This window comes from Solanum dulcamara, chromosome 11 (genome assembly GCF_947179165.1).
Source record: "Solanum dulcamara chromosome 11, daSolDulc1.2, whole genome shotgun sequence".
Classification (NCBI taxonomy): Eukaryota; Viridiplantae; Streptophyta; class Magnoliopsida; order Solanales; family Solanaceae; genus Solanum; species Solanum dulcamara.
Window position 1 is genome coordinate 41,847,859 of NC_077247.1, and position 27,377 is coordinate 41,875,235.

At 34.9% G+C, this 27,377-nt stretch overlaps 3 protein-coding genes and 1 pseudogene across 5 annotated transcripts; 2 read left to right on the plus strand and 2 right to left on the minus strand.

Moving 5' to 3' along the window:
• Nucleotides 1-9,349: 9,349 nt before the first annotated feature.
• On the minus strand, nt 9,350-10,797 carry LOC129873545 (uncharacterized). Its single transcript, XM_055948658.1, has one exon. The coding sequence runs from the start codon at nt 10,593-10,595 to the stop codon at nt 9,660-9,662; it is 936 nt and encodes a 311-aa protein (XP_055804633.1). The 5' UTR covers nt 10,596-10,797; the 3' UTR covers nt 9,350-9,659.
• A 277-nt stretch (nt 10,798-11,074) lies between these two features.
• On the minus strand, nt 11,075-14,772 carry LOC129873546 (N-acylphosphatidylethanolamine synthase-like). Its single transcript, XM_055948659.1, has 5 exons — nt 14,424-14,772; nt 13,894-14,021; nt 12,689-12,774; nt 12,227-12,364; nt 11,075-11,511 (listed from the first exon to the last, which is right to left on the minus strand). The coding sequence occupies exons 1-5, from the start codon at nt 14,678-14,680 to the stop codon at nt 11,218-11,220; spliced, it is 903 nt and encodes a 300-aa protein (XP_055804634.1). The 5' UTR covers nt 14,681-14,772; the 3' UTR covers nt 11,075-11,217.
• Nucleotides 14,773-16,327: 1,555 nt separating this feature from the next.
• Nucleotides 16,328-20,455, plus strand: LOC129872120 (protein STABILIZED1-like; annotated as a pseudogene).
• A 233-nt stretch (nt 20,456-20,688) lies between these two features.
• Nucleotides 20,689-26,604, plus strand: LOC129872121 (small RNA-binding protein 11, chloroplastic-like). 3 transcript variants are annotated; one of them, XM_055946999.1, is made up of 7 exons: nt 20,689-21,970; nt 22,601-22,743; nt 22,887-23,086; nt 23,166-23,412; nt 25,841-25,909; nt 26,003-26,109; nt 26,192-26,604. In XM_055946999.1, exons 4-7 carry the CDS (start codon nt 23,175-23,177, stop codon nt 26,321-26,323), a joined length of 546 nt encoding a protein of 181 aa, XP_055802974.1. In that variant the 5' UTR covers nt 20,689-21,970; nt 22,601-22,743; nt 22,887-23,086; nt 23,166-23,174; the 3' UTR covers nt 26,324-26,604. The 3 variants fall into 3 exon arrangements, with proteins under 3 accessions (XP_055802974.1, XP_055802973.1, XP_055802975.1); XM_055946998.1 differs by having other exon boundaries at nt 23,170-23,412; XM_055947000.1 differs by having other exon boundaries at nt 22,911-23,412.
• The last annotated feature ends 773 nt before the right edge of the window (nt 26,605-27,377 follow it).

Below are 27,377 nucleotides of genomic sequence, written 5' to 3' on the forward strand. Positions count from 1 at the left end.
TATCGTATATAAATTTCATGGTCAGTAATCTTTCCTGTCGTTTGGTTTGCCGCATTAATGAAAAATAATTTAATATATTAATTGAACTGACTTTATTAAACTTCATATTCCTAACACTGGCATAAATTATTAAGAAATTTATATGTACAGATTATTTTCTGTGAAATAATATGTGGACTAGAAATATTTTTATTGGCAATATATGAATAAAAGTAACTAAATTTTTTTTTTTTTTAAAACACACTCTAGAATGAACAATTAGTATGTAACGATACATATGTTATTATATACCTCATAATATATAGTTTCAATAATATTATTCATCATTACAATTTACACTATATGCTAACTAACCAACCGGATTTAGCGGTAAACTGAAGATGTGAAAGATTCACAATTAATTATTTGCCAATAAAAACTACATATTTCTGTCTGTATTACCGACGTATCGTAATAAAATATTGTCACTGGTTTTAACATTAATAACTATATAAATCTTCATGGACTGGCGTATTAAAAAAAAGGTACTAACTCCGTCTCATATTAGATGGACACTTCTAATTTTATACGGTAATTAAAAAATCTATAATATATTGAAAGATTTTACCATTTTGTCCTTTGATTATATCAATGCAACATACATAGAGTATAGAAATAGCTAGTAGTGGGAATTGCTTACATTCAAAAGGTCATATTAATTGTAGGGGTAAAATAGAAAAAAATTAATTAATTCTATCTTGATTTAGTAAATTATCAAGTAATATGGGACAAACATTTTTAGTAAGATGTTCATATAATATGGAACGGAGGTAGTACTTAAAGTGAAATTTTAATGTTAATGATTACAATTTTTTCTAGTATTTTGTAAGTATATAAATGCAAAATGATGGTTGCATCGATCTATCTTCAACAAATGTGGAACATGTTTAACACTCCTAAACATGTTGATAGTTGAATATCATGTATAAGCTGGTGTTTGTTTGGAAAATACAAAACTAATCTAATTTAGGATATTAAGGGATTAATCTTGTTAAATTAAATTAGATAGGAATGAAATTTAAAATTGTACTAAGGAAAGACGTGTTTAAGTTATTGATCTTTTACTCACGTGAGTTGTGGTAGGATGGTTGCCTTTCGAATCCCTTCGCTCTTAATTAGAGTCTCGAGTTCGAGCTAGTATGAGAAAAAACATGTTGGGAGTGTTAGTCCCAATAATGGTTCTTGCAATATACAATTTTGAATTATTCGGCCTCTAATACGAATATCGGACACCAGATAGGAAACAAACAAATCATACGTGCTCAATTCTCTATTATGAATGAATAAATCATATTCCATTCGTCCCAATTTATCCTTTCAAATTTCGAGATTTAAATAAGTCTATTTTTTACTGTAATTTTTTCATAAATTTTTTAAATATTTTAAATTTGACAATCATTGTGACTTATACTACTTTTTACTTAGTTTTCGAATATATAATTTTTGTTTCAAAAAAATTTATAGATTCCATGACCAAATTGACAGTAAAATTAGACTGTTTGATTCTTGTAAAGCGAAAAATGTCACATAAATTGAAACGGAGGGAGTACACGTTTTCCAAATGAAAATAGAGGGGAAACTAAACTAAGCTGCAAGGGAAAATTGTAAGAAAAACAAAATCTATTGAATCAAATTTGTGAACTTCAAAGTGGTTAAATCTTGAATTTCTAGTCTTTCATCAAATAATCTCTTTTTGCATGTACTAAATACTAACAAACATACGTAATTGAACAAAATGCATTGGATGTGACACAAAGAATCTAAGAAATTTTGAGGGTAAAGTACAAAAAAAAGAAGAGTATGTATAGGGGCAAAAGAAATGGAAATGAAAAAAAGATTCTTTGCCTATCCATTTGGTAATGATCAAATTGGATTGAGATTTTGCAACTTTTGTAAATGGGTAGCATGTACTACTTTGTATTAGTACTAACTAGGACCAATGTCCCCTACCACATAGTGTAATATTCTAGTATCCTATAATATAATTGTCTCTCAATTTCATATATTCATTTGAGTACTCCCTCAACTCTCGAGGAAGGGATACATGATTAAGCTTTGATTTTATATTCTTAGTCTCATCGCACATGTAACGGTTTGAGGAGGGAAAAGTATACGTAAATCTTAATGTTATTACCTCGTAGAGATTAAAAAAAATTATTTCTGATAGACCCTTAACACAAATAATATCCCAAGATACAAAAAAAAACATGAAATAAGAGAAAATGGATGAAAACAACAGTGATGAGTTGAAATGGAAGTTGGATTGGAACACATAAAATGAGTAACTGACGTACAAGAGGAAAGCTAAACCTTTTAAGAATTTTTGCGATTTTTTTTAATGAAAAAAGACATGATCTTATTGCTTTAATCTTCGAAATATTTCTATCTCTTCTTATACGTCTTACTTAATTAACATTCCACTAATTGCAACAATATGGTAATCCAAAGAATAAATGCCTTATTGTTTTGTTTAAAATATCAAATATTTTAAAGCAGATTTAATTAGTTAAAACGACTAATATATGAAACTATAAGATGTATTTGAGAGCTTCACACAAATAATTGTAACAATCGTTCATTTATATATTCACCAAATTAAACATCATTGTATGTTATCTTCTATCGCTTTCAAAATATATTAATCCAATAGGTAAGTAGTATCAACGTAAATGATCATTTTTACTCTCAAGTAGCATAAGATGGACTCGTTGTGTCTCTTCTACTATGGTCAAGTTAATTAGAAGCGTATTTTGAAAATCACTCCTATTTCTTTAATTGAAAAGGACTACAAAACAAAGGGATCAATAAGTATTGAAAACAACCAAACCTTTCTAAACTACAAATTAATGAGTTTTGAGGATTTGTGTGGATTCAAAATATAAACTTTATATGTTTCTACAGTCCTCTAAAGTAAATCTACAATAACAATTGGATTTACAATCAAATATTTATAAATATTTAATAGAATTTTTAATATATTATATATGTAGAATTTATTGGTTTCATAAGAATTCGCAACAACTCACTGAAAATATTTTTTTGGAAAACAAGTGAATTTCTAATTTATTTTCTCATGTTTGGTTGGTGAGCAGAAAATATTTTTCAAAAAATATTTTTTATTATTTGATTTGTGAATGCAAAAAATATTTTTCTAAAAATATCTTCTTCTTTTTGGCTAGAGCGTAGAAAATACATTATAGAAAAATAATTTTTGACCCAAAATTAATTTTGATGATTGATCCAGGACCCACCCCGACATCCGATTCAAGACATGACCTCGACGATCGATTTGAAATTCGACCTTGAAATCTGACCAAGGACCTCACCTCGACTTCAAATTCAAGATCTGTCATTTGAATTAGGACCCAACACTGATCCTGACATTCAACCCAGGACCTGACCTCCAAGTTCTGACCGTGACTCTAACACCAGCATCCGACCTCGATAGTTAATTCAAGACCCGATCCGAACATCTGACTTAGGACCTGATCTTGATATGAGATTCGACACCCAAATTAGGATCCGACCTCAAAACTTGACCTAATTCCTAACCCATGACCCGACTCAGCTCCCAATCTAGGATCCAACCCCTACTCTTGACCCACGACTGGACCCCAAATCCTAATTCGGGCCCTGAATCTACTCGACTTCCTACTCAAGATTCTACTTTCAAATCAAAATTCAATCCAGATTTTTGAATTGGGATCCGACCACACCTAACTCAGAACCTAACTTTCAAACTGGAATTTGAATTTTCTTAAAGTCTTTTTTTGTGTATGTGGGGGGAGGGGGTGCTGGTAAGGGATAGGCGTGGGATAAAAAAAATGAAAATTTTAAAATTTGAAAATATTTTTCAAAAATAAATTTTTATTTTTATATATTTGGGTGGGGGGTGGGGCTAATAGGGGGTCGGGATAAGAGTAGGAAAAAAATAAAATTTTTCAAAATTTAAAAATAATTTTTAAAACAAACTTTTAAAATATTATTTTTTTTAGGATGAGGGGGAAGGGGGGGTTGGTAGCAGGCTCGGGGTAAGATTGGGGTAAACAAAATGAAATTTTTTATAATTTGAAATATTTTTTAAAAACAAACTTTTTAATTATTTTTTTTGGTAGGGTGGGTGGGGCAGAGGGGTAAAAAAAATGTTTTTTTAAAAAAAATTTGAGGTATTTTTTAAAAATATCTTTAAATTTTAATTTCTCTTTTGTTGTTGTTTGGGGGGGGGGGGGGGGGGTTGGGGGTAGGAAGGTTAAAAGAACTTGATATTTGGAAAAAGAAATTTTAATTTTTTTTTTTTTTTTGATAGGGAGGATCGGGATACAAAGTGGTAAGAAAAGAAATTATAATTTGAGGTTGGAGAAGAGTTTTGGAAAATGTTTTTCTTAATTTTTGGAGGGAAGCCATTTTTCTTAAATTTGAAAAAAATAAGTTAATTTGAAAAATATTTTCTAAAACATTTAAGTCAATCAAATACGAGAAAATGAAATAAATTTTCTAGAAAATGATTCCGTTCGTGCCAAACACACCCTATATCTGTCCCTTTTGAATGGTAGTTCACACGGCGTTAGCCTCTCAACACAGTGAGTCCGGGATCGAAGCTTGCCTATGTTACATTCTTGATAGCACTAAAAAAATAAAATCAAAAGAAACTGTAAATTGAATTGACAATCTTACAAAACAAGAGAATTAATATTGCAGTATTATTTTTTACCATATTCTGGTTTCTTTTTTGGTTGGAACACCCGGAGACACCTGCAGTTATTATTCTTCGAAATGCATATTTGATAAATTTATTCTTATGAATAGCTCGCAAATCATACAAGAGATGTGAATCTCACTAGGCAAATTCGTTGTGAGAAGCTCGATTGAAAAGATATTAATAAAAGAAATTGATCTGTGACCTCTCTTAAGAAATACATACCTATTACCTGTTGCACCAACTCAGTCACCCTTAAGTATATTTTAACATTTGAAACATAAAAAATGAAAAATGAAATTAAACTAATTATTTTCTAAAATAAAATTGGTAGGTCCAACAAACTATCCAATCATGCCGTGGTCGAGTGAGTTGGAGGAATTTGAAATTTTCAATCTCAAAATAGACAAAATTAGAGACATGTTCGCAAGTAATGGATGTCTAAACCTCCAAGAATAAAACTAATTTAAAAAACTCTAAAGAGACTCATAATTTTTCTTTAAAAAAAGAGATTAACTATTTCATTTATATTATATATACCTTGTACTTGGAATAAAAGAAGATCCTCAATTTAGTGTAGTTGGAAATTAGAGTAAATATGATATATATATATATATATATATTAGTGTTTTAAAAAACTCTGTTTGGACTCATTTTGGGGCTCATCTTGGGGTGGGGCTTTAGCAAAACGCTCCAAGACTCAAGTGTGAGACTTAGTTATGTAAGACTTATATCCTAAGCGTTCGATTGTAAGCCTTAAGCACGTCCAACGTCAACGCTCGGGGCTCGCCTAACAAATCTTACACAAATTAAGTGTTAAAATCTTTAGTTAACATTGTTAACCCTCATAATTTTTGAATAAACGAATAATACTTAATAATTTTTAGTCTATAGAGTTAAGAAGATCGAGAGTAATTCAAATAACAAGTTGTAGTATCACTTCTTTACTAATTGGTAACAATATGAATGTGGTTATATATTAGGTAACATTTTTTTTAAAAATACGTAGCGAAATTTTACTTTATGACTTATCATTGGTCTTCATAATTTTGTAATACGTCTTAAAATTATCATATTTTATTTAGCTATTTGAAAGTAATTTTATTTTTTTTCATGATGGAGTGATGTTTTTATTATAATACTAGTAAGTTTTATTGATTATTTTCTTTTACGGGGGTAAATTATATAGTATGATAAAACATATTTTGAGAAATAATGATTCTTTTATTATTAATAAGTTAAGATATTAGACTATTTATACTTGTATAGTCATGTTAGAAGTTTTATTTTCTATGAGTTTTCTTAGTCACATTTGTAATTATTTCAAACTATTGATCTATTTTTATAATTCTGTGTTATTATATTATCATACCATATTGTAAATTAAAAATTTAAAGATCCATAGGCTTACGCCTCGCCCTATACTAAATAACATGATTCGCCCCACGCCCCCACCTTTTAAAACACTCATATATATATATATATATATATATATATATATATATATATATATATATATATATATATATGTGGGGGGGGGGATTAGGAACATTCCTCCTATACCTATTTCCATTCATTAATAAAAATTGACGTTGTTTAGGTAGTTGAATTTTTTTGGAGAAAGGAAATTTGTAAAAATTGAGATATGTCATGTGAGTGCACCTCTAAACCATTGTTAAGTTTCTCACAATCAAATGGCAATCTACGAGCCTAAACGTTTTTATTTGCTAGTGAAATTTTTTCATAAATATCACATAGTTATTTCGGAGGAAATTGAATAGAAGAAAATACAAGTTTGTAAAGAGTTATAAAATCAAATCTCCTCTTACTGCATGGTTGAAGTTATTATCAGACTGACCGTTGAAAAAAATGAAAATGTTCATTATTGATATTAATAGGAGTATAAACTAATTAACCCTTAGTAGATTATTTAATTTTTATTTTTTTTCTCAAAGAGCAAAGAGAAAAAGGGACAATAATCTTGATTTCCTAATTTCCTTCATTCCCAAATACGTAAGCCCCTACTTTTCTTTTTTATGTTTAGTAATTTTGACAAATTGTGTTTAAGAAATACGAAAATACTTTATAATATTTTAAAATTACTTTTTAAAAGAGTACATTTTTGTGGATTTTTTGTCAAATAAAATGTTGATGGCGTCATTAAATATTTGTCAAATAAAGAAATATGCCATTTTTTTTGAGATTGACTAAAAAGAAATGTGTCATATAAATTGGGACGGAAGGAGTACGAGGTATATGGTCTATGGTAGCATAATAAATACTCCCATGATCTTTGATAGTTCAAAATCGCCATTTATAGTTCAAAGCTTCATTGTGCCTTTTACTCTGTTCATCTTAATAATGACAGATGAATAAGGACATGCCATGTAAAGTCAGTGCCATGTGAGTCCCTATTGCTCTCTTTGATTCACTTATAAGATGCATAGACCACATGAAAATCCAGTGGCTATATTATTAATTATTAACATATATATATATATATATATATATATATATATATATATAAATGTGTTTTTAATTTGGTCTTCCTATTTATGCTCTTCAATTTTGGGTGTGCATAAATAGACATTTAAACTTGTATAAAGTTGAACAAGTAAACACATGTATCCTATGTTGCATCCGACATGTATTATGTCACATATGATGCGTTTGTCTAATTGTTCAACTTTATATAAATTTATTAGGCATGTCATATTGTTTCCATATCTTGAGAGTTTTTCCTTGAGAAATTTTCAAACAATATATAGTCCAACATAAAATATATTTTATGTCACGTAATCCAATATACAAATATTATACAACATTATAAGCATTACACATAATGTGTTAACCTTCTATAATAATATATAAAATGTGTCTATACACAAATATATATAGGCTAAACCGAGTATAATAATTTATATTGGACTATATGACGTAAACAATTTCTCCAAGTAGATATGAAGTGTAATTTTTCCATTGCCGGCTTGCAAAACCTCAAAAGACAAATGAATGAATTTAGTTTGGACCAAACAAAAATAATAGAAATTGATAGGGGAATTAAATAAGCTCACGAGACTTGGCCAGCAATGCCATTAAATTAAACCATTTATTCATTTTTTAGGTATATGAAAGTTGTGACTATTAGAAGGAGGCAGGCCATGACTAGGCAAAATCAAATAACTAAAAGTCAAAGTTAAAGAGTGCTTTTGTATTTAAGACAAACATGAGAAAGTTGGGAGCATAACTTTTGATTACTAAGTCAATATTTAATGCACTACCATAATTTGATTTAGTTTTATTAAATACTATTTTATTGGCAATTTTATTTGTAGGCCAGACAATCTTTATTTTGACTATTGTACAACAATTTGAAGACAATCTAGTTTACATTATGACAGCCTGCTTAGATTAATTATCCTTAATTTCTTTCACTATTTTTTCCATATTATAGTCCATAATCAACAGGTTTGAAGCACTTTTTCCCCTTTTGTTTATAAGAGAGACAAAGAATAAGTTAATTCACAATTATATAATACAACTCAAATAATGATAAACACTTTCAATCAATTATAACTCGAGAAACAACTCACAAAACTATCAGTCATTTGCAATCAACTATTAAATAGAGCATCTCGCATTACTTGAGCAGATGGTCTTAGTCGGAAAAAAGAGGGAACATTGTTGGTATGACTTTTATAATTGAAGATTTGGATCCACCATGTGCCTTTACAGAAAGCGTTTGTTAGGAGTGTTCTTATGATTTTGAGGAGAGGCCATTATGCCAACACAAAGCTAAAAAGTGATTGCCTTTTCTTGTTTTTCACTTTAAGCTGATAGGTGATGTCAAATCATTATGATTGTATCCTAATTTGATCAAATTTTAGGAGTAATGAAGATGAATTATGACTCTGCTAGCATTTCAACAAACAGTAATAGTGCATTAATTTCCCAAGAACGTGGGGGAATTTCAATGTGTAAGCATGTTTTCCCATAAAGTCCACCCTCAAATATTTCCATTTTGCACAAAGAAATGTTATGCAATTCATTCTGTAAGGAATTGCAATGCAGCCCAACCCAAAAAGAGTTTGCAGCCCAAAGAGCATGTGCACTTTTTTTTTTTGGCAAACCACACAGGAGAAAGCTCGTTCCAGAAGGCAAATTCCTTGCTTTCGCTGGCAAGAGGTTTCGAACTTGAGAGCTCCAACATCGAAGTCCCAAGCCTAAACAACCGGGCCACCCGGAAGGGTACATGTGCACTTTGTGATGATGGGTATATATATATACAAGAGGAAATAGTCCATTGGGTTATATCTTTATTTTCTTAATTGCTTAGATTACATTAATGTAAGCGATTACAGTTCTCCCGGTGTGCTAGAAAATAGCAGACTCTATTCAAGCTCATCAAATCTTCAGCTGAGTACACCTATTAACTCAAATAAGAAAATCTACACCAACGCGATGCAAAACCAAGATCAAGACTCAAGTAACACTATTTTTAGCACAAGCTTAGTGTACCGGGTGCCCATATTTTTAGAATGCAAAAACAAATTCAAGAAACTTGATTTTCCAATGATTGCATTTATGAGAATGTTGCATCAACAAGAACATCAATTCTATCAAACCTGGAACTCACAACATCAATTACTGTAAATTCCAAATTAGTAGTACAAAACTAAAGAGGTATCTAGAATTACAAAAACTGTAACTAGACAATTAAAGAAATTTTGGCCAAACAATTAAAGAGGGGTGCTAGGCTCTTCACAATTTCTTTGCTAGAAATAGCAAATTGTTAATCCTTTGAAAGAGGTGTGCTGGAACAATTCTAGCTCCATCAAACCTTCCATGATGAGCAAAAACCAAATTCAAGATTCTTGATTTTGGTAAGAAAGAATTCACACCAAAAAAGAGCAAAAAACCAAAATCAAGATTCTTGATTTTCCAATGATTTCCATTTATGAGCTAGTGCATCAACAACACCATCAAAGCTACCAAAATTGGAACTTACCACATCAATGCCAACCCCCAAACTCTCAGCACCTGCAGCTGTAACAGGGCCATGAGCAGCCACCACCATTCTTGGACACCTCCTCCTCACCATTGACCAATCCAAATCAAATTCCTTCAAGCTCTTCAACAAACCCTCCACTTCTCCAGTACTAGTAAACACAATTGCATCAAATCCACACTCCTCTTCACTCTTTCTCACCACATCCACCGCGCATTTCGCCCCAACCCATCGCGTCTCGTATGCATCTAATCTCACTGGAATCCACCCCCTTTTGGATAAATCCTCAAGGAATTTCGGCACAACAGGTGGTTCATCCAACCCAATCACTAATGGAACTGGGCATAACACTTTTCTCCCTAGGCCTAATCCTAGCGCCTCAACTAGCCCAGATGGGGTTGCAATTGGAGGAACCAAAATTCGAATTCTTTCTGGGTTTTCACACATTTTTTGAATAAAATCTCGATCCAGGAGTTCAGCATCCTTACCCAAAGCTGCAATTGTAAGAATTTCTCCATTTGGGGTTAATGGGGGTGTGGGGTTAATGGATAAAGCTTGTGAAAAAGCTGTAATCCCAGTTCTTGAAGTGAATGCAAGAGCTGAAAATTCTTCAAGAAACGAATTGGGTTCATCAGTACCAGCTGGGTTGAGGTAGTGATGAATGGAAGAGATTGTTTGTTGGGTAGATTCAACAATGACTGTGGGACACCAAAGGGGTGTCCATCCCTTGAGGTGTATGAGCTCAGATAATCTTGATGCGTAGTTTTGAGGAGTGGTGAAAGCTATGATACAGTTTCTTCTATTGTTTTCAGGGCTTGGAATTGGAAAAGGAAATAGCGGAGGATGCTGCATATTTTTAGTACTATCATTGCCTTATCATCTTGGGGCTCTCAGTTTTATGTATCTATCTATCTTTATCGCCTAATGAATGGAGTAGTTCGCCGGGAGTTAACATTGAGATAAGTTTTTTTTTTTTCCCCTGGAAGGGACGCCAGCCACCGTGCAAGGGAGGAGTTTGTCGACTTGTGATGACGGGGACTTAGTAACCCCGCAATGGGTGCCTACACCATACTAATCATTTTAACAGTAACTAAGGTAAGGATAAAATTGCGTATAAAAAATAATGTCTTGTATTCATTGATTGGATGAAATATGTTTCGGACATAATTTTACCTATCAACTTTAGGCACATTAACATGATTCCTTTATTACCATTCCTAGTAAATAATCTCGTCAGCAGCCAATCAGGAAGTCCACAACAATCAGTTTTCAAGAATTGCTGTTATATCTTTCATTTCAAAATGCAAAAATTGCAGCTACAAGGATGATACGGAAAATATTACTACCCTATATCCTCAATTAAGGGATGAGAAGTCTACCCTCAAACTATCAAAATTTTGAAACGAAAAGTTGCAAGACCTTCAAAACAGATGCACCTTATGAATTCCCTTTAAATGCTTGGAAAACACCTACTTTATTGCTCTGCCTTCACATAAGATTTACTAAAATTCCTTAAGTTTTCCAAGGTAGTTCGAATTTGATCAGATATAGTCATGTACAGACATTTTTGTGCTGCCTCATCCAATCCCCCAATGATGGTTCTTGGCCACCGTCCACTGGAAGATGATGAATCCCGAGATTCAGATAGAGCCATCTCTCGCAGTTCAGGAAGGTTGAATTCCATTGGCTCACCAACAACTATTTTTATCTCCTGGTTCCATAGAGGAACTGGAGGTCTTCTCCCAAAAGCATAGTTCTCAGGCATAACCTAAAAATTGGTCAAAACACAGAATGTATCAGAATCCCAAGGATCAAATTTGAATTATTCAAATAAAAGCTGGTTCAATCTCACAATCAATACTTAATTTGGATACGAAAATACACATCCCTGTTCATAGAAGTACGACAGATGAACATGTGCATATATAAGTATATGTGTATTTTATCTCCTCGAAATGGACTGAGCATAAAGAAGAGCAGGAGATTGTTAGCTGAAAGTAATTGACAGTCACGGCATTTTGGCCTTTCTTATTTTCTTTTCTAAGGATGGAGCGGAGGGAAAGGAGAAAGCAACTATGGTATTGGCAAGGCGTGTTACTTTATTAGTGAAGTTGACAAAAGGATCAATGGACTTTGTAACAACAATGAAGCAGTGCCATAAATGCAACAGAGTGATTTTAAAAAAACACTATTAGAACTGCATGACCTCTAATCCTCTACACTACCTTATTCTTACAATAAAATTAGTTCCACGAAGAAGCACATGAATTAAACAATCAGTGTGAAATATATAACAAGACAGGTACTATATAAATTACAGAATCACCATAATTCAAACATCCTAAGATGCCCTGCCTAATGTGAATAGTGTACTACTATGCAAAACCAACCAAAACAAAATGGATCCCTTTGTCCATTGCTATTTAGGCATTAGCCTGCATTGCTCATTTCAGTGTATGGACAGCTATTATGTCAGAACCTACCTTTTCAAAACCATGATGGATAATTGGCAAGACAATTGGAGTCACGGGGGCACGAGCAATGAGACTGGCAGTTCCCCATTTCAATCGTCTTATAGGAGCATCTTCTTGACAGACCTTCCCTTCTGGAAATGTATGCAACTGCACATTTGGAAGTTAGTCTTTAGACAAATGTGTCATTTCAATTTAATGGAAACTTAATAGGAACTTTTGATAACATTTTACAATATTCTCATGTATTTTGGATGAAATGGAGGCTACGTTAAGCAACACTGGATCATTTCAAATACAATTCTCAATTCCAGAATAACATAATATCAGATGCATATCCATTTTAGTGTAACAAAATAACCCCTAAAGAGTAACACAAAAGATCAATTGGACTAAGCGGAAATCTAGAAAATTTGGCACTAACGTCCATAACTAGATGGAAGAATTCAAGGCAAGGGGTAAAAGACGTATTACCCAGGCTCCGTCAGTCAAACGATCAAGAGCTTCATTCATATGTTCTTGATATATTCCGCCCCCTCTTGTTATTGGTATACATTTCCCTGCACATCTTCGTACAGTGAGAAGAAACCCACACCAACAATGACATTTTGTATTTAATTGAGTGATTCATGTAGGTCTGCAAATGAAACCCCAAATCCTCAAATCCCCTACTAATGCCTATCAAATTAAGAGTGTCTTCCATTTCACGCTTTAGCAAGGGAAATAAGAAAATATAAAATTGATTGTTATACATGTTAGTGGAGAATAAACCACAACGTCAAAGATCCAGATCTGAATAACTGATCAATAAGGAAGCATGTTGAACAGAAGCATAGGTGCAGATATGAATAATTGCTCAATATGTAAGCTTGCTGTACAGAGGCATGGATGATCTGTATAACTGCTCAACGTGTAAAGCTTGATATCCATGTGAATGGCACAGAAACCACAGGCGCGCATGCAGATTTGAGTAAGTGCTAATATGGAAATTTCAAGCTAAATCTCAGTCCTATTCCACGAAGATATCATCTTGAGTTTTGAGACACTACTTCAGTTTATATATAACATAGCTAGTTACACATTTTTATTACGATTATACAGCTGATTCCAAAGACATTTATTGCATCATTCCTACACCCAGAAGCTCCTTTTCTACTAAACCTTTTTTTAGCAAATGATCTCCAGATATTCTTAAAGTTCTTGATAGAATATCTATGCAAAAACATGCTCCGTCCTTCCTAAGGGAACCTAATATTCTGCTACGAAAATGCATGTCCATTGACAAAGCATAACTTGCATTTTTCTTTTCACTTTTGAACCCTTCTATGCTATGGAGTTCGTTTTTTAGGGAATGGTAAGGTTGTATGGATGACGCACATGGATAATGCCAAAAATTACATATAGATCAGTTCCTTTACAATTACTGTAGGAAGCTGAGAAAACCTATCGTCCTACTAACGGTATTTGACATCTTCTAGGGAAATGCATCAGCTTCGAAAATTCATGTCCACTTTCAAACATCTTTGGTTCCTCTCATTCCAAATCACCCACCACACACACACAAGAATGGTTTACCATATCTTCTGCTACGATATGAAGTTTGTAAGTAATAAAAGCACCAAAAAGATGGGGCATGAAAATACAAGAACAGAAGTGTACCAGACCAACAGATTACACACCGATCCGGAAAAAGTATGACAATACTGTATTTTTAAAGCATATGTCTTCAGCTGCCAGTACCCATCGAGCCAGCTTTGCATCACAAATTGGAAAACCTTTGAATGCCCACATAACTGGGTCATCCAACCTGTAGTTAGACACACGTTAGGAAATAAGAGACGGTGACTACAACGATCAAAGTATTCCAGAAAATCACTCTATCGATGATTAAATCAACAATCAACTATGCTTCAATCCCAAAATGGAGTTGATTATATGAATCCTCTATATGCATTCCGCTATATCAGGCCACATTTCATACCAAATATCAGCAAAGATTGAAAATAAAAAGATAAAGTTTTTGTGATCTCTGCAGCATCTGACACCTAAATGGCTAAAAGCATAAACTCAATAATGAGTATTTTACCCACAATCAATAACCCAATAAAAAATTTCTCCACAATTTCTACGGTCTCAACTAAAACATACATCAGAAAAACAAGTGTTTTCTATCACAGATAGCTTCTAATGAAGAGACAAAGTGACATACGTGGACATATGATTGCTGACGGTGAGGAGAGGAACGCCGGCAGGTCGGGATCGAACTAGGTGGATGAGGGTGTCGCCGTTGTGCACGGTGGTGGTGTTCAGTAGATTTGCCACCGCCTTAGCGAAGGTACCTACCGCCGTGATCACCAATTTCCGCGGTAGACCACCCACGTGATTTGCTCTCGCCGCCCATTCCATCGTCCGGCCACCAATTTCCCCAAAAAAATAATCCCGACTGACGTTAAATCCCGGCGGCATAAACTCCTTTCATTTCATTGGGCACCAAGTTATTACTGATTAAGTTCGAGAAATAGACACAATTGATCCCTTATATTTGAGGATTGGTGCAAATTAGTCCATGTATTGAACAATTTTGATAGATATGTAGTCTCATATGATAAATCTTCACAATTTATTTGTGAAAATAACTTCTTCTTCATTTATTTAGTTTTTAGTTTTTCGATTTGACGTGATATCTGTATTAGATTTCGATTAGTTTCAATTAGTGCGGACAAAGTGAGTTTATATTTCGGTAACCTGTTCAATTCGTCTATATTTTAATGGGTTGAATGAGTGATTTTTTAGATGGGTAAAAGGTGAATTTAAATCCATATTTAACCCTACAAATATGAGTATTCATGGGTAAAATATGAATAAACTATGGACTAGATAAATGAGTTAAGTTTACAATTTTTATTGACTCAAAATTCATGATATTACCAAAAATGTTGTAATTTCCCTTCCTTTTTATGTTAATAATTAATACTAATTATTATCCTCTATAATTTTTTAAAAAAATATTTTTTTAAGAAATAAATAAAAAATAAAAAAGTGAAGTCTTTGGCCCTCGGACGTGGGCTCTTGGTTCGAAATTCAGTTCTGGATCGAGAGGGATTAGGTCTCAAATCAAGTATCGAGATCGAGTTTCGGATCCGTCATTGAGGTCGGTCCCTCATCGGAAGTCGGGGGTTGGGTCCCGATTTGAAAGTTGAGTCCTGGGTCTGGTTCGGAGTCGAATCCTGATTAAGAAGTCGGGTCTCACATCGGGTGTCAGATTCAATTTTAGGCTACAATAAAATTAAATAAAATATTTTCAATATTTTTCATCCAAAAAAGACTATAATATTTTCTCCATATTGAATTATAAAGTAGATTATTATTTATTCATGAAAATATGGGTAAACTAGTATTTTACTCAACCCATTTGTTACCCAACTCATTCTTACCTATATAAAATATGGGTGGATTGAATTATTACCCATTTTATGTTGACCCATTTTCAATCCGTACAAATTTGACTCAACCCATCCATTTACAACCACTAGTTTGGATACACGCAGTGCAGAGTTTATTCTTCAAACAATGCTGCCGAAATAAGAACTAAATAGCCTTAATCAGATAAAGCTATTTGGTCCCTAACCCCAGCCGAAAGATCAGCCTCAGAAAGAAAGTTCTAATACCTTAGATAGCACTTATTAAGATAATATTTTCTTCTCATTTTTATCTTTATTTATTATTTAAGAATTATATTTTATTCCTTAGCCTATCTTTTCATAATAGCTCTATCTCGTATCTTACTATTTTTTGTGGATTTATCATTCAAATTATGAACGTTTGACATTATATAAAGATGACCACTAAAACAATGCAATACAATACATTATGAAATAATACGAATTTAAATCATTATATTTGATTAAGAATGAAAGAATCTCAATCTTTCAGCCACAATTCATGTTATCTTGAAAATAACTTAATGCATGTTCAAACTATCACCATATTTTTAACTATATTTTTTTAAAATAAAGAAAGTGTTATTACTCTTGAACTATTTTAAAATAAAATAAATACATACTTAAAATCTAATCGAACTTGTTGGAGGAAAATATTTTCTCTCTTGGATTTGACGGAAGTCATTAAAAATGGTGGGGATAACTTAACTACTCTGTCTGTACAACACTTCTTCTTCAAATCAAACTCACCATTCAAGACTCCAAAAACCCTACGCACCCCATATCCACAATGCCCAACCCCACATTTAAAATCATTCTAGGTTTTGCTATACAGTGAGAACAAGTGATGATGGCTGTTAACTCTCTGTTCCCTTTGCTTATACTTTGTTGTTTTCTGTTTCACCTATGTGCTTCCACTTTTGTAAGTAAAGAAAAACACATACTTTTTATTTAGAGAAAGGGTGTCTGAATATGTTATCAGAATTCATGTAGTGTGTGAATTTGGAGAAAGTTCTGAACAACACTTCCTTCTTCAAACTCCGACGCTCTAAATTCAACTCACCATTCAAAACTCCAAAAACCATGGTGTTCATCAATCTTCCGAATCACAAAACTCTAACCCTTGAAATTAATCCTTCTGTAACTTTTCTTCAAACCCTAACCCTAGAAATCTATCAAAAGTTCCATATCACAATCACTCAACAATGACTTTATTCATCCTGCCGGCGTCTCCTGGATTTTGAAGCACTCTTATCCGATCTAGGGATTTCCCCTAATTCGACTTTAACTCTGCACATTCCTCTTCTCGGAGGTATGCAAGCTCCCGGGGCACCGAAAGCCCGACTCGAATTCCTTCACACTAGACCGCCCCCGAATTATGTTGTTGGGTTAGGTCGTGGTGCCATGGGTTTCACGACCCGTTCTGATATTGGACTGGCCCGTACTGCCCCTGACCTTCCTGATCGTTCAGCAGTTGGCGGTGCACCGACAGCTGGAGTTGGACGTGGACGTGGAAAGGGTGCATGAGAGAAAGATGAAGAGGATGATGCTGAGGAAAAGGGGTATGATGAGAACCAGAAATTCAATGAATTTGAAGGTAATGATGTGGGGTTGTTTGCATCTGCTGAGTATAATGAAGATGATAAAGAAGCTGATGATATTTGGGAATCTATTGATCAGATGATGGATTCTAGGAGGAAAGACAAGAGAGAAGCCAGGTTAAAGCAAGAAATTGAAAAGTATCGAGCTTCGAATCCGAAAATTACAAAACAGTTTGCTGATTTAAAAAGGAAATTGTATACATTGTCAAGTCATGAGTGGGACAATATACCTGCAATAGGGGATTATTCCTTGCGAAACAAGAAGAAGAGGTTTGAGAGTTTTGTGCCTGTTCCTGATACCCTTTTGGAGAAGGCCAGGCATGAGAAAGAACATGTAACTGCATTGGATCCGAGGAGCAGGATAGTTGGTGGCATGGAGACACCCTCTTCACAGACGCCAGTTGCAGATTTGACTGAGGTGGGTGAAGGGAGAGGAACTGTGTTGTCAGTGAGGTTGGATAGGATTTTGGACTCTGTTACTGGGAAAACTGTTGTGGATCCTAAGGGGTACTTGACTGATTTGAAGAGTATGAAGATTACTAGCGATGCTGAGATTTCTGATATTAAGAAGGCTTGATTGTTGCTTAAGTCGGTTACTCAGACGAATCCAAAACATCCTCCTAGTTGGATAGCAGCTGCTAGACTGGAGGAGGTTGCAGGGAAGATGCAGGTAGCAAGACAATTGATAAAGAAAGGTTGTGAGGAGTGTCCTAAGAATGAGGATGTCTGGTTGGAGGCGTGCCGTTTGGCGAGCCCCCTTGAGGCTAAGGCAGTGATTGCTCAAGGTGTTAAAGCAAATCCTAATTCAGTCAAGTTGTGGATGCAGGCTTCAAAGTTGGAGGATGATACGACAAATAAGAGTCGTGTGTTGAGGAAAGGTCTAGAACATATCCCTAATTCAGTGAGGTTGTGGAAAGCTGTTGTGGAGTTGGCCAATGAAGAAGATGCTAGACTTTTGCTTTAGAGGGCTGTGGAATGCTGTCCATTGCATGTGGAGCTGTGGCTTGCTCTTGCTAAGTTGGAAACTTATGAAAATGCTAAGAAGGTACTTAACAAGGCTAGAGAAAAGCTTCCTAAAGAGCCTGCCATCTGGATGACTGCAGCTAGGCTTGAAGAAGCCGATGGGAATACTGCTTCAGTTGGGAAAATTATTGAAAGGGCAATCAGGACTTTGCAGAGAGAAGGTTTAGAGATTGACAGGGAGGCTTGGATGAAGGAGGCTGAAGGATGTGAAAGAGCCGGTTCTCTTGGGACTTGCCAAGCCATAATAAATAACACTGTTGGGGTTGGTGTTGAGGAAGAAGATAGGAAGAGGACCTGGGTTGCTGATGCTGAGGAGTGTAAGAAAAGGGGTTCTATTGAAACAGCAAAATACATTTATGCACATGCTCTTACTGTATTTAAAACTAAGAAAAACATCTGGCTTAAAGCTGCTCAGCTCGAGAAAAGTCATGGCACCAGGGAATCGCTTGATACACTGCTTCGAAAAGCAGTTACCTATATTCCAAAGGCTGAGGTTCTATGGTTGATGGGTGCCAAGGAGAAGTGGCTTGCTGGTGATGTTCCTGCAGCTCGAGCAATTCTGGAAGAAGCATTTGCTGCAATTCCTGACTTTGAGGAGATATGGCTTGCTGCTTTCAAGCTAGAGTTTGAGAACCTTGAGACAGAGAGGGCAAGGAAACTTCTTGCTAAGGCACGTGAAAGGGGAGGCTTGGAACGGGTCTGGATGAAGTCTGTCATTGTGGAGAGAGAGCTTGGAAATATGGATCAGGAGAAGAGATTACTGGATGAAGCATTGAGGCGCTTCCCCTCATTTTTCAAACTTTGGTTGATGTTGGGACAGTTGGAAGAAAGACTTGGTAATTCTAACAAGGCAAATGATGCATTTGAATCTGGCATTAAGAATTGCCCCAATTGTATACCCCTTTGGCTATCCCTTGCTTCTCTAGAGGAGAAGATGAATGGGCTAAGCAAAGCTCGAGCAGTTCTTACCATGGCCAGGAAGAGGAATCCTCAAAATCCTGAGCTATGGCTTACAGCTGTGCGGGCTGAAGCTAGACATGGCTATAAAAGGGAAGCTGATGTTCTGATGGCTAAAGCATTGCAGGAGTGCCCCAACAGTGGCATTCTATGGGTTGCTTTAATTGAGATGGCTCCTCGGCCTCAACGAAAAACCAAGAGCTCTGACGCTTTAAAGAAGTGTGATCATGATCCTCATGTTATTGTTGCTGTGGCTAAGCTGTTTTGGCAGGAGAGGAAAGTAGACAAAGCAAGAAATTGGTTCAATAGGGCAGTGACCCTTGCACCAAATATTGGTGATTTCTGGGCATTGCATTTCAAATTTGAACAGCAGCATGGAGCAGAAGAGCAGAGGAGCGATGCGCTGAAGAGGTGTGTTGCTGCAGAGCCAAAGCATGGTGAAAAATGGCAAGCTACTGCAAAGGCCGTAGAAAACTCTCATGAACCAACTGAAAGCATATTGAAGAAGGTGGTAGCCACACTAAAGAAGGAGGAGACTCTAGCTGAAAATAACCACAACTAATCTGCTACAGTGCGTAAGTCTATGTACTTGATAATCTAGAGAGATTTATAGGTTAGGAGACAGTAGAAACATCCTTGTTTGGATTTTACTTCAAATGGTTGGATCTTGGTTGTATTTGTCGCCTTATGTGAACTTAATATTGCAATTTTCCATTTATCATATTATTATGAAGCCAGAATGGATATTTCTCATATTGTTCTCAAGGTTATGTTTCTTCTTCCTTTTTTTTTAGAGAAAAGTGCTATGAGATTCCCTTTTAATAAAAGGTTCAATCAGTGCTCTTGTTTGGTACCTAAAATTCACCGTGCATTTTTTTTGGTTTGAAGTAATTCCCAGGGTAACTTTAAAGACAACAAAAGAAACAAAAGACAATAATGAAAAAAGAGAAGCAATCAAGAGCTGGACTCTTTTCTAACAGGGTGAGTCAGTAGGCTCTTCAAAAGAGAGGATAAATCAGCTGGCATCCAACTCCTCATATGGTGAAGAATATCCTAGAGCTAGATACTATAGAAGAAACAAGTATGCAGGATGCACTCATTCTCAAGTATTCCCTTACTTCTACCTGGGAATTTCATTAAATTATATTTTCTTGAAGTGTTTGGAGTATATATTCACTTCTAGATCTTATTTTCCTTCTCATGAAAGAATGTGCAAGGTACATTGTCATGACCTTGATGTTGCTAAATGAAAGCTTCAAGTCTGAAATTGATGAAGTTTCTGCATTTTTTGTGCTTGCCTTGAGTTTACTATATTTTCTTTATAATGTCGTATATCTTCTTCTTCTTTTTTTCATATGCCTTCGATGCTTTATCAAAGATCTCATATACCTTTTATGTATATTACTTTTTTCACTTCGGTAATGTCAAGCATGCAGCAACTCATTTTAGTCTGTGCTAAGAAGTACCTTTGAAGTTCTGCACTTCCTCTGTATCAGCCATGGTTTGACTTTGGAATTCATTAACTGATTTCTGTGTTTTTTGAGCACTTTATGAATTGGTTTGTTAGTAGCTATAGAAAAGTGACATAGTTGCAGTGGTGCTTATGCTTTTGCACGAACAAGTTCTAGATTATGCAGCGCATAACTCAGTTATCTCTGTCAGTTTAAGCATTTTACAGAATTTATGCCCTTCCCCACAGTGGACCAATTTGTGACAAACTGAAAGCTTTGTTGACAAATATGGCACACATGACAATTCTATCACCATGCCTAATTACCTCAACTCAGTCCATGACAAGTCCATGGACCTTGCAGTGATTTTCTTTAGGAAAGTTGTCAAAGAGGTTAACAAGCATGCAACAAGGTTAGTTAAAGAGCTGGATTTGAATTAACTAGTACCTCGGCATCAGACGAAGCCACCTTCAAATCTCACTACCTTTTTTTTTGATAATAAGGGAAACTTGAAGCCGCTACCCTTTGGGTGCGCACATGGTAAAACCCCCGCTCCTATGCAATAGCTCGTAAACCACATAGGAGAGGTAACCTAACTAGGCAAGCCAGGTGCGACAACCTCGACCCAGAAGGCAAACCCCTTACTTTCGTTGGTAAGGGGTTTCGAACTCTCGCTACCTTTTTTAGACCTCTCTCTTCTTCGCTAGCTAAATCTAAGAGACCGATGGGATTAATTAATTGCTAGGTAAATTAGCATCCGACGTAATAGCATTTTTTATTTTGTGTTACTTATGAATGTTTTGTGTGCTGTCAGAGAAAATCAATCAAGGCAGTTTTTGGGGACTTAGTAGGTGCTGGCAATCTTGAAAACATTGTACTGGCAGTTATCAATGAAACAGTTTGGTTGAGCTAGTCAAAAGATAATCTCTTTATTAGCTTTTAATATCTATGAACTTAAAGGTCTTGACTTTTCTTGAGTCTTTTTCTCAGTCAATAGAAACAACTAACAGTTGTTGAGCGAACGACAACTTTGTGTTAGTTGACCTAAGCTGCACCCTTATTGCTGGGGTAGGGCTAGGCCTCTAATCCCTACGTGCCCTTGAAATAATATCAGTGCATCACAAATTTATCATTATTGTTTTTACATCACACTTTGATCGAATATGGCAGTTGGTATGACCAGACTCTTTCTGAACATACTTATCCAACCCAATGGAGGCAAATGACTCCAGAATTTGCAGCTTATCAGAGCAAGTCCTCAGTAAGTGCTTAAAACTTACCCAGGTAAGAGTCAATGAAGCATAATTTCCAGCTGAAGCACAATAGTTGCAGTAGTTTATTCTCAGCTACCTAAGTTAAGGTTGTGGCTTTGTCTGATTGTCTCTGCATGTTGATTTCCTTCATGGCTATTATGTTGGGGACCTTAGTGGAGAAGGGCTACAAACTTGTCTTAGGTGGAACTGAAAAAATCACTTGGTTTTGGTGAAGAAAAAAGCAACATAATCTAAAAGTTTGAAACCCTTAAGATGGGGGTGAGATATGGCAAATAAGTTTAACTGATGCTATTTTGTAATAGATTAGGGAACAGAAGTTATTACACTGAACTCTTTCTTCCTTAGGCGAGGTGTTATATTGACTTATGCTATGATTGTTAAGGCTTGTCCTTTAAAAGGGTACTTATGATGCTAGTGTTGAATAATCTCGAAGCTGCAGGTATTGCAGCTAAGACCACTCATGACACCATCAATTTTCATTTGTGGTAAGATTCAAGAAAACTGATCATGAGCAAGTTTGACGGTTTTATCAGAACCATGCCTTTTATTTTGGTTTTTTCTTTCCTCTTACCTCATCCTCCTCTTTTCCTTCCTATGTTTGGGTCAAAAATTGGTCTTTTCCCTCTTTTGTTTTTCACAGTATACAAAGGTTTGTAACTCGATGTGACTGAATAATTCACAAATCAAGACTATTCTGTGCTTCAACTCTCCAGCAGTTATGTCTCTCCTCTGCTTTAGTTCCTGCAAAATGGACCTTACAATGAGTGGATCTTGGGCAGATAGGTGAGATTCTCTGTCCATTTCTTTTTCTCACTTTCGATCTGGCTCAAATAGCCTTTGCATAGCATCCTCAATTTTTGTCTTTAAACAACCAATCATATTGTCCTAATTTTATTTGATAAAATAGTTCTAACTTTAACTTGTAGGTTGACAAATTCTGTTTGGTACAGATCTCATATTCTAGCAGAACAGGATGGATTAGCATCTTGATCATGTTCCAATGTGAAAATAGTTCAGCAATTTATTTTACTTGACATTTAAGAAGGTTTAACAGAACCAGACGGAGAAGACGATAATTGAGTCATCTTGAACTTTATCCATACTGAGGGATGACAACTGTTTTTTGGTATAAGACTTTCTGAGATGTTGCATCATGTTTTACATTCCCGATAATCATATAATTTGCAATTGGTATTATATGGAAGGTAGCACCGATGCGGGCATCATATTGTGCACTTCTCTTGGCCAGAACTTCAGTTGCTGGTAGGTTAGTACTCTTCTCCTTGACAAACCACCATACAAAGATTTACTTGGTGATGATGTTCATCTACAAAGGGGTATGGCCAAGTAGCTCATCCACTGTTCTGTTGCAGCCACCAATTGAACCCAAATCCTTCAAAATCCAAGCTAACTTTTCCAACTACCCTCTAGCCAGCAAAATTATGGTTAGAAGTAAGCAATTTTACTCCCTCCTCCTATTTTAATCAATGTTAAGATGAATATCAAGAACTGTAACTTTATCCCAAATGAGTTTCACTTAATCTTAGTTTTCTTTTAAAAAAAATATATGTTTTGGGTGATGGGTGTTCCTGTTGATTTAATTGGCTATGAGAATTTTATGTTTCTCTTTGTTGGGAGGAAAAAGGAGAAAGTTCTTGGGAGCTTTTGTGTCCTTTATAATTTTGTAAAGCTATGATCTTTACTTTCTTTTAGTCCAGATGTGCTTCTCTGCACAATGTAGTTGCTGCTAGGAAAAAGAGAATACGCTTGTTAAGGAACAATTGTATCTGAAAGATGACATTAGCTCCTGAGAGGTAGCATTAGATTGGGAGTTTACTGCTTGAATCAGTAGTATCGAATTGATCATCGCTGATTAGCTTTGATGGTAGTTTTTGCACTTGTCTTAGTTTTATGCTTCGACGAAGGCTTATGAAAACCTAAACCTTTAAGACTTGTGAAGCTTAGAAACATCTGTAGGTCCAAGCAAAAAACTGTATTGACTTGTACTATCTTTTCCATGAAATTAAAGAGAGAAATAAGTTTTGACTAGGATCTTTGTTGGTGGCATTTGTTGTAGTCTAAGTACTGTTTGTCACCGATAATGTACAACCCTCATTACTTTCTTGTTGTTTCTGACCAACAGTTAGAAGAGATGTAGTAACAAGTGATAAGCCTAATAGAATGGTATGCTTTTTATGGATTATCTTGCCTCTGCAAAATTGCAGTAATACTAATTAATAAGCATCGTAGGAGTTTATGTTTCTTTATGTTATATCTTGTCTGTGCAATCTGGTACTAATAGAAAAGTAGACATAGCAACATTGTATATGTTGAATGGCCCATATGGCTTTGGTAAGACCATGCATCAATCTATCATTGTAACCATTAAGGACTTTAAGGCTTTATTGCTGCTCATGTAGTGGTTACATTTTTCTGTTTCACATAGGTGATGCTCTTTGATGGTGATGGTGACAGAGAAATTTTGTCAGATTTCTTAGTCTTCATGATTTCAAGTCTACAATTATGCTGCTTCTCGTTGAAGAATTTGTTCAAAGTTGCTGGCTCTAGACATTTACATGGTTCAAACTGTGTCAAACTGAATAGAATTCAGATCTTTGGTCCAAGTTGTTATGTTATTTGATGAAAGTAAACACTTCATGTTATAAGATAACATCCCACTTCTTGAGCTTAAAGGGCCTGAAATTAAAAGGGGGATACAGGCTTGTAGTGTTTTAGCTAGGCATTATTTTAAATATACAGATCCTGGCTCTAGCTTCCCACTATAGTTGGCAATAAGTAAAATAGTGATATTAGAAAGCAACTCTAATGCATTCTGACCATTCTTGACATTCCAAAGGAAGTAAGAAGAGTGTTGTTGTCTTTAAGGACTGAAAGTGGTCATTGGAGATATTTGCTTGTAAAAGATCAGAAAAAATAAAAATAGAAGAAAAAAATGAGGTTACATAGAAAGAGAGATCATGTTTCTCTATGTGCAGCTGTAAATTTCCCTTTAGGGACTATATTCAGTATCAGTTTGGTGAAAAAGATGTTGACTTTTAGTGTTGCTTTTGGCGTTACCAATTTTGAAGATAGATAATGGAAAGACTGCAAGATCCCTCTGGGCCCTGAGGATACTGCAAATATAATAATGAGGGCACATCAAGTATGTGTAGGCTAATCGAACCAAATCTGGTGTTTTGAAGGTGAAGTGCTTATGTAACACTCCCAATTCTATCCTTTGTGGCTTATTCATTCTTTTCTTCCTTCCTTAAAAGCAACTCACTTTTTAATTCATCAGTTGAAATCTGCAACTACAAAACACGTTGATGGTTTATCAACAAGAATTGTGGAAAAGTATTGCCATTAAATTTATGTTAAATACTATTCTCTTTTATTTCTCCTACTTTTGAACTACTGCATTCTGCTATTATGCTGCATATATTGTCAGGTAAGAAGCAAAATGATGGTTGTGAACTAAAAGGACTTCTTTCTAGTCAGTGATATACATATACTGGAAACTTTTCCTGGTGCTGCGCAAAAAAGAGTCTCTAGAAATTTTCTTTGCTGATACCACAAGAATGAGGTTCTATAAGTTAACTAAGCTAAAAATTATACCTATATGGCTATATGTGTTAAGCTGTGATTAAACTCGATATTTCTCTATTCTGCCAAGTGCCAAGTTGGAGATGTAATGAGTGCCAGTTTGATGAGTTTTGAAACACTGAAATGTTAGTTGCCTTTTCTTTAACTCGTGTTACAATTTTATAATTCACTTATTACTCTCTTAGTTTCTCATCTTTTCATTCAAAACTTGACAGTTCTCGTTCTCTGAAGTTCTAAAATTTCTGTGTCTTACGTTGATTCTTATTTTGAACCGTAGATTTACCATACTCCACTGATGAAAGTTGTCTGGAGAAGATGTTTTCAAATTTTGGCCAGGTGGCTGAAGGTACATGTCGTTGCTTGAGGATACTTCTCATCTATGCTGCTCTTTCTTGTAGTTGAGACCTGCTTGTTTAAATATGTCTACTTTCTGTACCAGTTAAGATTGTCAAGGATGAAGTGACCCAGAGATCCAAGGGATATGCTTTTATCCAATTCACTTCTCAAGAAAATGCCATGCTTGCCCTTGATAGCATGGATCACAAGGTTATAACTAATGAATTTGTTTTGGATTTTAAATTCCTTTTGTAGTGTGTCTTCTTCCTCAAATTCTTTCTTCTCTTGTCAGTACCTCAATGGCAGGGTTATTTCTATGGATCTCGCGAAGCCTACAAAGAAAGACTTTGGCAGATACTCGAAAACTTGTGGACCACCAGTGGAAAGATTACCGTCCGAAAATGAGTTATTGCTATGTGAATGACAGTTTCACAACTCATCACTCTAGAAACAAGATGCATCATCGAGTGGACTTGATGAAAATTCTATTACAGAAAATTTCAATATTGGGTCAAACTTACAGGACTAGTCCACTTGTTCTGTCATTGCAACCTGTGGTTTGTAGGTAAGTCCACATATATATTGTGCTTGTTCTCTGAGGCATGGCATGTTGCATGTCAGTCCAGGTCTAAGTGTACTTTGGTCATCTTACAAAACTTGTACTTAGAATCATGTATATTAAGTTGCAAGATTTGTGCTTTCCAATTCGAGTGTATCTAGCTTGATGGTCAGGTTCTACTAGTGTATGTGACTTTTGAATTGTTACATGGTAAAAATGACTCTCGTGATGTATTTTAGGCTGCTCCCAAAGATATGGAACTGGTTCTGATTGCCCTGGAAATAAAGGATTATGAAATTAGTATCTGTCTAGATGTACCTTACATGCATCTCTTTAACACTTCATCAATAGGAACAGTAAAGGGTATATCTAGAAAAAACAAGTACATGTGACTTCTCGATTTTTCTAAACCATCAAATATTTTGAAATAAATTCAGTTTACTCGAACGACTAATATTTGGGACCAAAGGTATTAAGAATGAGTTATTTTTCCTCTGATGGATGATGGAACAGTTGAGAGTGGGGCTAGAAAGATTAGTATCAATTACTTGTGAGTCACAAGTTTGTGACAAGGACTTGTTTGATGCATTATACTCTCCCAAATCCATACTTAATTATCTAGAGTGGAGTTCAATAAGTTGTATTTATATATGTTTGATTTAGTTGTAATTGATTGGATTGTCAAAAGGATATTATTGACAATAATTATATATTCAGTGTAATCTTATAAGTAGGATTTGAGAGGTGACAGATATCTCGTGGAATTAGTCGAGGTGTGTTGTTATATTCTGTATTTTTACTTCTTGGACTATTCGTGAGCTAACGGATATAAATTTAAGGACTTTTAATTTTAAATTTTAAAATAACATGATTTGTTGTAAATGACTAGTTATATGGATAATTTATGTGAAGTAAAAGA